We start from the raw sequence: 12,113 nt of genomic DNA on the forward strand, positions 1-12,113 counted from the left end.
ATACCATAGAGTGTGACTAAGTAGAATTACCTGCTGTCTTAGATCCAGATCACTGTTCTTTTCTGTCAGAGTAGATAATTAAGAGCAAATTTTATAACTTGTTAGTGTCTCTCTCTTATTTAGTAAGCTGGTGTCATCTTCTCATGGGACTAGTACTTGGAATAAGAGGACATCTAGAGGAAGAGAAATTATATCATTCCTCTGTCCCCACATACTCCTTCACCCACTGGGTGGCTTCAGTGTTGCTCTCTTAGTGACATCTAGGACGACTGCCTCCAGCCTCTCTGACGTCTGGCCTCTCAGCTGCTGGATCCTCTTCTCCTGACACGCAGCCCACACCCTCAAGCCTCGCAGGTCATGCTGTCTGGCCAGCAGGTTCCTGAAGCCCGAGCCACACATCGCAATTAAGTCACAGTTGTCTTGGAGGTGGCTAACTCATCGCCTGCCTCTCTTGGTACAGGAGCAGAAGGTGGTGGAGCCAAATGGGGGGAGGGTACTCCTCATTCTTCACGAGGAGAAATTCAGACCTCTCCTTTCCTGGCAAATTTAGAAGAGTTGGCATTCCCCTCCTTATTTCAAAGCCCTCTTGAAATTACACAAGACAGTGGATTACACAAGACTTCTAAGTGGAGTCTCAATTCTGCCCTTGAAATTGTTTACTTGCAGTTTATTTTCATGTCCTAGTTGAAACCTGAAGCCCTGACTATTAAAACACACACATACACAATTTAAAAAATCCTTATACTTCCTGCTCCTCTGCCAGAAATTCCTAAAGCAACATTTTGTTTGTTGTTCCAAGTTTGGCATTACAATTCTCTGTGTCCATTTGTTCTGATCCAGATGCAGTGTTTATACTTTTGTTGTTCAAGAATGTCTCAAATGATCTGGCCAGGCAATAGTTCAGGGACCAGCCAGCCCCATAATATTTTGGATTGTGTTCTCTCCTCCCACCTCCCCTCGCTTTTGGGTTGGGGTTCATTGAAGATCAGAGAGCTTGCTGAGCCTCAGGCATGTCCTATAGAAGAGGAGGTCATGGAGGGCAGAGGCTCCTCCACCTTCACAGGGAAAGAGCCAGAAGACAGGCCCAAGCCAGGCTGGTTAGGAGAGGTTTCAGAAGGTTCATGGAAAAAGAAGCAAGCCTCATCAGAGCTGCTAGCTAGAAAACCCTGCTGCAAATTGCATACAGAGATGTACCCTGAGTTGAAATAAGCAATGACACATTCAAAGAATAGGATTTTAGAACTGGAAGGACTTGCTCTGCCAGTTGCTCATAGAGTATGTGATTATTCTCTTCGGGCCTCTAGTTTCCTCTCATTAAAACTGGAACCCATAAAGGTTCTTGTACAGGTTAAAGTGTTTAGAACAGTGCCTGGCATATAGTAAGCACTGGGTAAGCGTGCGCCATTGCAGTGTGTGGGGAACCACAGGTGCTTGGATCCCAACCACCACTCACTAGCTGTGTAATCGTGAGCAAATCACTAACTTCTCTGAAGCTTCCTCCTCTATACAATAGAGGTAACCTCATAGTGCTTGTTATGGAGATTGAATGAAAATTAAAACACTAAGCACTTAAAACACTTAGTCCTTGGGACAGAGTCCTGTCCAAGAAAGGCTAATTATTTCTATTTCTATTATCTTATTGGTACATTTCTCTCATCATCTCTAGTCTTGCTCCTCTTGTATCCCTCCAACCAGGTTCATTCCAACTAATTCCCCAAAGGCAGTAAAAGTGATCTTCTTTAAAAATAAGTAACCTCAAAACAAATCTATAAGGACACAAAGCACACCAGTGGTTGTCTGGAGCCAGGGCAGAAAGGAGGATGGGTTAACCCCAAAGAGGCACCAGGGAGATTTTTCTGGATAAGAGAAACGTCCTATATCTTGACTGGTGGTGGTTGCACAGGTATATTCCTAAGTCAAAACTCATCAACCTTTATAGTTAAAGGGGTGCATTTTGTTTAATATAAATTCTGCTTCAATAACATTGGTTTAAAAAAATGGTAAGCAGCCTCCCTGGTCATCCATTATATTACTACATTTTCTCTTCTTTTTTTTTTTTTTTAATGTTTATTTATTTTTGAGAGAGAGAGAGAGAGAGACAGCACTAACAGGAGAAGGGCAGAGAGAGAGGGAGACAGAGGATCTGAAGTGGGCTCCACACTGACAGCAGAGAGCCCAATACAAGGCTCGAACTCACAAGTCCTGAGATCATCACCTGAGCCGAAGCTGGACTCTCAACAGACTGAGCTACCCAGGGGACCCTCTTCTTTTTCTTCTTCTTCTTCTTCTTCTTCTTCTTCTTCTTCTTCTTCTTCTATTTATTTACTTTGAGAGAGAGAATGAGCTGGGGAGGGCGAGAGAGAGAGAGAGAGAGAGAGAGAGAATCCCAAGCAGGCTCCACACTGCCAATGTGGAGCCCGATGTGGGACTTGAACTCATGAACCTCGAGATCATGACTTGAGCTGAAATCAAAAGTTGGACCCTTAACCGACTGAGTCACCCAGGAGCTCCACTACATTTTCTCTTCTTAATGGCATTTATTACCATATAAAATTCTCATTCATTTAAAAAAATTTTTTTGTCTATTGCCCAATTCCTCCACCCCATCAAACTATAAACTGCTTGGAGGAAGGACTTGGTCTCGTCCACCACTCTAACTCCAGCATCTAGAACTATGCTGGAACACAGTAGGAACACGATAAATTCTTTTTGACAGAATAACTGATTAAAATCCTTCAGTAATTCTTCCTCCAAATTATATACTGATTTTCTCCATTCTCATCATCCCCTCTACTACCACTTTAACCTATGGTACCATTATTTCTTGCTTGGATTATGCAATAGTCCCGTTTCTTCCACCACTGCCCCCTCATTTAAGTCTCCACAGAGCCCCCTTTCAAAATTTAAATCAGATCACATTACTTCCCTACTTAAAATCCAATCAAAACATGGGGCATCTGGGTGGCTCAGTTGGTTAAGCATCCAACTTTTTATTTTGGCTCAGATCAAGATCTCGAGGTGAGTTTGAGCCCTGCATCAGGCTCTGCACTGACAGCATGAAACCTGCTTGGGATTCTCTGTCTCCCTCTCTCTCTCTGTCCCTCCCCTGCTTGTGCTCTCTCTCAAAAATAAATAAATAAACATAAAAAAAAGAAAAATATCAAAACAAAACAAAAACATGTGAAGATAATTTGATTAAGAGGCTGAATAAGTGAATAAGGAAAGAAAAGCCAATTTAAAACTTCAGGAAGGGGCACCTAGAAAAGGGGTCTTTGCAGAGATAATTAAGTTTTCATTTTGTTATTTTCAAGTTCAGTCAGATGTTGAAGAGGCACAAATTAAAGACATTTTAATTTTAGGGGTGCTTGGTGGCTCAGTCGGTTAAGCATCTGACTGGCTCAGGCCATGATCTCACCATTTGTGAGTTCGAGCCCCGCATCCGGTTCTGTGTTGACAGCTCAGAGCCTGGAGCCTGCTTCAGATTCTGTGTCCCTCTTTCTCTGCCCCTCCCCGACTGTGCTCTGTCTCTGTCTCAAAAATAAATAAACATTAAAAAAATAAATAATTAATTAAAAGAGACATTTTAATTTTAAAAATTCACATTTGACCTTTATTACATGACCCTGCCTCAAGATCAAAGAAATCTTTTCAATAGATCTGCACAAATGCTTTGAAGTTCAAGGTGTCTGTTTGTTTTTTTAATTTAGTTTCATGGCTTATTTGACAATGTAACTAATGTCAAAATGTATTCTTCAAAACTATAACTCTACTTTGGGAATCTGAACACCTGAGTTTTGTCTTGGCCACCATGCTGGGAGGCCTTGGGCAGGTCACTTCTTCTGAGTGTTCAATACTGCTGTGGAGCCGGCTGTGGTTCCCAAGTGCCAAAGACATTGGAATCATTACCTTGTTACAAACACAGATTTCTGGGCCCCATCCCAAGCTACTAAATCAGATTTTCTAACATTGAGGCCAGGAGTCTGTATTTTTAATTAACCAGGTGATTACAATATACAGTTTGGGAACTACTGAATTAGATGACCTCTCAGGTTCCTCATAGTTCTAAAAATTTGATTTTCTGGGGGCGCCTGGGTGGTGGGTTGAGCATCCAACTCTTGATTTTGGCTCAGGTCATGATTCCAGGGTAGTGGGATAGAGCCCTGCACTGGGCTCTGTGCTGAGCATGGAGCTTCTTGTGATTCTCTCTTTCTCTCTCTCTGCCTCTTCCCCATTCACAGTCACATACTCTCTATAAAAAAAATAATTATTTTCTGGTTTCTGTTTCTTCTATCACTGGTTGTCCCATCTCTGCTACTAGATATTGTGCTAAAACACAAAGCCACAAAACAAACAATAAAAAACCAAGACCATGATTTAATCATCTCTACATCCTTCCGGCACCTACATAGTGCCTGGTATCTTATAGGCATACAATAAATATTTGAAAAATTAACCAATGATGATTAAATAAATGAATGTTATTTTATGTGAATCCCAATCACCGATGAACAGATAAATTTATATAGAGAGAAAATATAAACTTTTACCTGATATAATCTTGCACTCCCTGTCTGCCCTAGTACATACTTCAAATAATGGGTTGTGGGAATGTAGCTAATTCATATTGAGAGATCAATAGGAAAGTGGTTGAGATGCTTCCATGAGCTTGATTATCCTGCAATATTTCGCAGTGGTGGTAACTGAGAGAGTCTCATGATTCCACAGGAGTTTGTTTTCCTCCCCTTGACATTTCCAGGTCCAGAAAAAGCCATATCCTTAATGGGTGACAGATGTTCTTGGGGCCATGCTTCAGGTCTTTGCACCTGCAGCTTTCTGTGGGGCCCCAGTGAGTGGGAAGAGGCACTTGTCTTCTGCTAGAAGTTATCCAATATTTCCCTGGCAGTGGGTGTCAGCCAAGCAAAGTGAACCCCGATTGCCTAACACCACCTCTTGTGACCCTGCAGTTCCTTCTGCCATACCCCTCCCTCCTCCACACTCCACTAACCACCTGGACTTCCCCAGCTCAGACACTGTCTGCTGGCCTGGGAAGGTACCGGCTCAGGATGAAATCTGTCACAGGAGTGGGCAATTTAGCCAATGGCACGTAGAGGAGTTTGGCATCCAGGCCAGGGTTGTAGCGGATACGGGGGCTCCGGGAAACAATGGCGTGCTCCATGCTGTCGGTGACTTCTCTGATCCTTGGCTCTGCCAACTGCATCATGTTTTTTAACTTCTCAGTATCTGAGGGTACAAGAGGGGGCAGAAATCAAAGGCTCTGTTGCTCTTCACAAAAGATGGTTTCTTCTGAATTCTATCCAAGCTTCCTTTCCATCAGATCCAACATTTCAGGCAGATCTACCACACCCTCCAGGTTGTCCCTTACATGAACACCCTGTAAATGATCCTATTTCTCTTCCTGAATTCAAAAACTGTGTGTTGAATTCCTACTAGCAATCAGACGAACTGTGCCCAGTTCTGCCACTTACTGGTTGTGTGACTTGGAGCTGAAACTTCCATCATCTATAAAATGGGAATAATAATACCTGCTCTAAAGAATAATAAAGATGAATAATAGCAGGGTAGACAGTGAAGCAGGACAGAAAAGAAAGCAAGTGTATATAAGTGCATGAGAAAAATTGGAAGAAAATAAGTAAAATTACTCCCTGGCTTGTGGGATTCCTAGTCACTGGAGGCTTTTTTTGCTTTGTTTTGTTTTCTTTTTTTTTTTTTTTTTCTCCTACACAGGTCTCAGAGTTACCGTATTTTCTACAAAGTCATGCAAGAAAGAAAATGTTATTAAAAAATAGTAACGCTGGGATGACTGGCTGGCACAGCTGGTGGAACACACGACTTTTGATCTTGGGGTTGTAAGTTCAAACTCCACATTAGGTGTGGAGAGTACTTAAAAAAAATTGTAACACTGCCCTTGCCTTGGTCATTAGGCCATTATGGGGCTCAAATGATCTAAGGCACAGGCAGATACATTGTAAGTCTCTAACAACTGTGAGGGGCTGTTCTGTTAGCATTGCGTACATGGGTATGAAGATGGGTGTGAGGCATCTGAGTGGTCCAAGTCTGCCAAGGCTCACAACACAAATAGACAAACCTCATGGTACACTTACCGGCCCTGATGTACAACTTTGCCCCAGGACTCTGGGGTGGGGGCGGGTCACTGGGACTCATACTTCAATGAGAGCCCCAAGAACTCCAGAAGGAAATGGTGCCTGAGAGTCAGGCATCCCAATAAGGGATTAAAACTTGAAAACAAAAGGAGAAATAGCTGGTCCAGATTTGGGGATGGTCTAGGGAGACAGAGAATTCACCTCTCCATGCAAGAACTTGGTGAGCAGTTGATGAGGGTGGGACAGTGTGGTTTAAGTACCCTCACCTCCAACTCCAATGAACCCCCTTTGTGTTTCCTAGAGAGAAAACTACTATAGTGAAGCAGCCGTGCTCTTAATTAACTTCTCTGTACTCATGTCAGTACATTTTCACCTGTGCACCTGCCTAATAATATGTCAGGAGGCAGGTGCCAGGAGTAGGGAACGTCCCTGGGCAGCATCTCCCCTACCACCACTCTCCCTGCAAAGGCTATTGTTCTGAGCAGTTGTGCCCTTGGCTTCTATTCTCAAATCCCAGCCTGCCACTAGTTGTGTGACTTTGGGTCCTTAACCCCTCTGAGCCTCCATCCCATTATCTGTGAAATGAAAACGAGTCAGTGATCCCCAAGATCTCGCTGTTCCTCTCAGAGACTCGTCTCCCTCCCAGAGAACTCACAGATGTGGAAGTAGTCCTCCCCGTAGCTGTCCCGGGTCTCCTGAGGCAACCGCTCCCACAGCTTTCGCATGCGGGACACCATGCCTTCCTTGCCCAGGATGGATGTTCGATAGTTCCCCGGCTCAATGATGCTGACTTTCACCCCAAAGTAGTGGAGCTCACGCCTGGGAAAGAAGAGTTGGACTCAGTCTGGGGCACTACGATGACAAAGGATCATCAGGCACAGTCACTTCTGATCCCTCTACAGGGGCTTATTTCCCCAGAAACCTGGAGGTGCTTCCCTCCACCCCTGTGCCAGGCCAGGCATTGCCTTCATGCAAATCAGGGCCTCAGCCCTTGCCCAAGCAGTTTGCATTAGGCAAACCCAGCAGGAAGGAAGTCAACAGAGAAATCTAGACAAAGCCCTGCCTCCTACCAGGTTCACCCACTCAGCCTCATACTCAACACCCACGTGGCAAAGGAGTGAGGGGGTCTGGGTAAGGCCTGAATCCTCCTTTGAGAGTCTCCCATGAGCATATCTGCCTCCAGGCCTCTCTGTCTGCATCAAATACTCTCCTTTCTACCCCCATAGGCCCAAACATAGTTTTACTTACTTTGAGACAGCTCAAGGGAATACAGGAAGACAGCCTCCTATCACCACCCTACCTCTTCTCCTCATTCCTTCTCCTGGTCCTTGGGGAAGGCTCCCTGAAGACTAGCCCTCTTCCTGCTACTGTGTTAGCTCCCTCCCTCCAGAACTCCCTTGCCCACATGCTGCCCTCCCCAGCTCTCTCTTCCTGAGGTGAAATCCCCAGGACTCCGACCCAGAGTGGTTTGGCACCAGGGCCCAGTCACCTGATGCTGTCAGAGAAGGCCTCGACACCAAACTTGGAGACGCAGTAGCCACCACCGATGATAGCCACACGACCACCAGAGCTGGACATGTTGATGACCCTGCCCCGGGCTTTTTTGACCATGGGCAGCATGTGGAGGGTCACTTCGATCAGTCCCACCAGGTTCACATTGATCACCTTCACAAAGTCCTCCTTCGTCAGCCATTCATTGGGCCCACTGGGCAGGCCTACACCTGCATTGTTCACCAGGGCCCAGAGGCCTGGGGGCGTGATGGAGGGAGAGAGAACCACACAGAAATCATTAGCATCTCTGGAAAATCATCAGTGTCCACCACCCACCAGCCCAGGGCTTCTGAGGATGGTTGAGCAGGTGCACAAGGCACAAGAAGGCAGGGTGGTGGCATGTGATGGGGAGCTATGACAGCCCAAAGGAAGATATGCCTTTTACTAATTAGTTTTCCCCAAAGGGGCACTTTTTATGATTCACACAGACTGTCACTGTGCTAGCTGGGGCCCTGTACCAGCTACAATCCAGGCTTTAGCTAATAGCACCTAAGCTATTAGCTCTGGGAAGAGAGATATACTTTTCATACCAATGAATTAATGGTTGAAGTCTTGCCCTTATCATGCTTCCCCCTCTCTATCCACCTAAGTGTAAGAAACCGACTCCATTTCGCACATTATTAAAATGAGTTCATCCATTCACACATTCATCCATTTATCTACTCATGTATCTATTCTCTGTCAGTTACAGAGGAAGGTGCTGGGGATGTAAAATGAACAAGATAGATCTTGTCCCTCAAGGAGCTCACAAACCAGAGAGGAAATAAATAATATTCATAAATGTGTAACACATTTAAATAAAACAATCATGAAAAAAAATGTAATAAGGGCTCTCTTTCAAATATTTAATTTGAGTTGAGTTGGTACAAATGGAGAGAAATAATGCTAAGTATTGTCATTCAACTCCGCAGGAACCCACACCTGAAGATCCTTAAGTTCCAGTTCTATTTCTACCTTCAGCCTTGGACAAGTCACTTCCTCTCTCTGGGCCTCAGGTCCTTTATCGACTGGCCAGGACAGTTGCTTCCAGCCTGGGTTTTGCAATCCTGAGACCCTTCCAGGCTGAACCCCAGAACCGGCTCAGGAGATGCAGGGGAGGCTCAATTTTCATTTGTCTTACATGTCAAGCTTCCAAGTGAAATTCCACTTGGAGGAGGAGGTTTGATTCTAAAAACACATTGGAAAAGTCCTTAAATGATTCCTAAGGACACCTTCCAGCTCTTTCATTCAAAGATTCCAAAAACCCCACTGCTCAGGTGCCTTGCCTTCCCTTCCCCTCCCCTCATCCTCCCAGCCCACCTTGACTCCTGCAGCCCCAAGATACTACTCCCAGCACAACTGCACTCTCTTCCAATAACTTGTCAGGATGTAAACACCACTCTTGGTCCACCCTCCTCCTGTGCCTGGGGTCCACACACAAGCCATGTCCCTACTGTATCTTCCTGCCTTCCCTCAATTGAGACCCCAAGAGACCAGTTGGCTGGCAGAACTCAAACCTCCCCAGCCAGAGGAGGCTCTCTTGTCTTACAGAGGAGGAAATGAGGCTCCTGAGACCCAAAGACTATAAAACCCAGGTGCTGTCCATGGAAAAGGGACACACACTCTCCACTACCTGTGATCATCCTGGTAGACAGCTCTGCCTGCTGGCAAACCAGGACAGCCTTCATTTTTTTTTTTTTTTTTTTTCCTGTAAAGAGCAACTAGAGAACCATCAGAGCGGTGTGAATAGCTTTAGGGCTGTGCCAGGGACTCTCAGGGGCCACAAGAAAGTATGCCAAAACCCCTGCCCCCCGCCCCGCCGCTTTCCTAGTACTTCTTAGACCAAGAATGGTGCCCAATGGGGTAGGCAGAAAATGGCTCCCCAAATAGTCACTGTACAAATCCCTGGAACCTATTAATATGGGGGATTACACGGGAAGAAGAAATGAAGATAGCAGATGGAATTCAAATTGCTTATCAACTGACCTTAAAATGGGGTGATTATCCTGGATCAGCCTGCTAAACCCAATATAATCACAAGGATTTTTTTAAGTGGAAGAAGGAGACGAAAGACAACCAGAGAGACAGAAGTGTGAAAAGGACTTGGCCCCACGTTGCTGGTCTTGAAGATAGAGGAAGAGGGTCATGAGCTAAGAAATGCAGGCAACCTCTAGAAGCTGGGAGAGGCAATGAAATGAATCCTCTCCTAGAGCCTCCAGAATGAACACTGCTCTGTTGATACCTTGATTTTAGCTCAGTGAGACCCATTTTGGACTTCTGACCTCCAGAACTTTAAGATAATAAATTTGTGTTGTTTTAAGCCACTACATTTTTGTGTTAATTTGTTAGAACAGCAACAGGAAACTAATATACCCAGTGACTCATTAACACAAGTGGCTCACAGCTAAATGAAGGGCAAGGCAGCCTATTGAGAAAAGAGACTGACTCTCACTGAATTATTCATTAATTAGTTCATTCAACAAAAATTTATTGAGCACCGTACTAGATGCCAGACACTATTCTGTACTAAGGATCTATAAAAGAAAAGAGGCGAAAAGCCCTGCCCCCCGCCCCATCCCAGGAACCTTTATTCTAGCAGGGGAAACAAACAATGAATAAGAAAAATAAGTAAAATATATGGAATATTAGATAGTGGTAAATGCTAAGGAGAAAAATCAAGCAGAGAGTTACTGTTTGGCCCCTCCTGGGCCCCAGGGCTCTCCGGCCCCCAGACCAGTTCCCTTAGGAGCCAGGACTTCCTCCAGACTGCTGTTCCACGAGAGAGCCAGCCTGTTTCTCCTGCTCCTGTGCCCATGCCCTGCATGCAGGAAGCTTCCCGGGCAGGTTTGCATGTAGTCCTGGGCCAGCCCAGCCAGCCCACGGCCTCCTTTCCCAATAGGAGTGGTCACTCTGATGTCATCACTTACCTTGAGGTCAACCCAATACCCACCATGATGTGAAGGAAGAGGACAGATCTCTGTCTCCCCTGCCTTCTAGTTTGACACAAGGAGAGCAAATGTCCCTGCTCAGGGAGTCCAACTTCCTGTTCCCTCTTCCCTCTCCCCAGCCCACTCCCAGTAAGAAAGGTGCTCACGTTTCAGTTGGAACTGATGGTTAGGACTACCTAAGTCCCAGAGAGGCAACTCCCATCTTTAAAGGTTTGGACATACAGAACAAGTCTTCCCTCTCCCACATCCTCTGGCAACCTTCCCCCATCCCTCTGAGTCTCTGGCAGAAAAAAACTTCCTTGGGAAATCACCCCTTTTGTGTGAACAGACCAAACTAAGCAACAGTTTCCAAACCCACTGAGCCAAAGCCCCAGCCCCTTTCTCTACATCACCTCTCCTACTACATCTGAACAACACTGTCCCTGATCACTGTCAGATGCCTAGAGGAGAAAGACAGAAGAATAAACTAAGAAGGCCAAAGAATGCAATTTGCCCCACCTTGCTCACCCACTTGGTCCCTCACCCACTGGGCCGCTGCCTTTATACTCTCAGTCTTGGTGACATCCAATAGGGTGGTCTGCAGTCGGTAAGAGGTATCCTGCTGAAGCTTCTGGGCCCCTTCCTCAGTGAAGCAAGCAGCCAGCACCCGCATGCCCCGATCAACCAGCTGCCTGGCCAGCAGGTTCCCGAAGCCCGAGTCACAGCCTGTGATGAAGACATACTTGTCTGAGAGGTTGCGGACCAGATTGCAGTTCTTGAACCATCGATACATAAAGGAGAGATCCGTGATAGCTGCCATAGGGCAAGAGGATGCTGGTGGCCAAGAAGTATTGGGCTCAGGAGACAGCTGGAGAGGCTGGTCTTCTGAGCCCCAGCTGGCAGTCTGCTGAAAGCCACTGAGAAGAGCTTTCTTCCACTGGCAACAGACACAGGGCTCCTGGATGAGCCACTTTATAATTTCTATAGGTGGATGCATCACCATACCAATTAGCCTAGATGCAAGAAATTCAAGTCCAACCTGAAGCCTTGTGACCTCAGACAGTACTGGTGGCTGCCTCTCGCTCTCCCCCAGCCCTGATAGGTGAAGCTGCCAAGGATAGGAAAGACCCCGTTGGTGATGCTGATGCTGAGAGGTGGCTCACCTGGGTGGTCTGAGCAGGCCAGGTGAGAAAGGAGGACTCAGCCCAGAGAGCATCCCTGGAAATCTCCCACCTCTGGCCCAGGGATCAAAATCATTTGTCATGAGTTCAGACACGTAAATAAACTTAATTTTTATTTTCAGCAAAAAAAATTAAGACAAATTCGTTAATGTAAAACAAACAGAATTGGCTTTGTGCCCCCCAAGTCCCAAAAGAAATGAGTTTCAAGTTACTGGCTCTTTGCAATTCTCTGTCCTTAGGTGAATCTCCATTATGAGAGATTAAGAAAAACAAAAGGTTTTCCCCAGGGTGGATGTGACTCCACTGAGGCCAGAGGCAGCAGAACCCTTCTGCAGGAAGGCTGCTTTTTTTCT

The 12,113-nt window shown here is 45.7% G+C and overlaps 1 protein-coding gene across 1 annotated transcript; it reads right to left on the minus strand.

Moving 5' to 3' along the window:
• Window positions 1-4,431: 4,431 nt before the first annotated feature.
• Window positions 4,432-11,399, minus strand: SDR9C7 (short chain dehydrogenase/reductase family 9C member 7). Its single transcript, XM_042944619.1, has 4 exons — window positions 11,099-11,399; window positions 7,612-7,870; window positions 6,778-6,941; window positions 4,432-5,241 (listed from the first exon to the last, which is right to left on the minus strand). The coding sequence occupies exons 1-4, from the start codon at window positions 11,397-11,399 to the stop codon at window positions 5,024-5,026; spliced, it is 942 nt and encodes a 313-aa protein (XP_042800553.1). The 3' UTR covers window positions 4,432-5,023.
• Window positions 11,400-12,113: the final 714 nt, after the last annotated feature.

Source organism: Panthera leo, chromosome B4, assembly GCF_018350215.1.
Source record: "Panthera leo isolate Ple1 chromosome B4, P.leo_Ple1_pat1.1, whole genome shotgun sequence".
Lineage (NCBI taxonomy): Eukaryota > Metazoa > Chordata > Mammalia > Carnivora > Felidae > Panthera > Panthera leo.

Excerpts from the sequence above, each read along its gene's own strand:
- SDR9C7 (XM_042944619.1), bottom strand. The coding sequence starts at position 11,399 with ATGGCAGCTATCACGGATCTCTCCTTTATGTATCGATGGTTCAAGAAC. Across the intron at positions 6,942-7,611 it reads GCCTTCTCTGACAGCATCAG|GCGTGAGCTCCACTACTTTG; the intron begins GTGACTGGGCCC and ends CTTCTTTCCCAG. Across the intron at positions 5,242-6,777 it reads GGAGGACTACTTCCACATCT|ATACTGAGAAGTTAAAAAAC; the intron begins GTGAGTTCTCTG and ends TTGTACCCTCAG.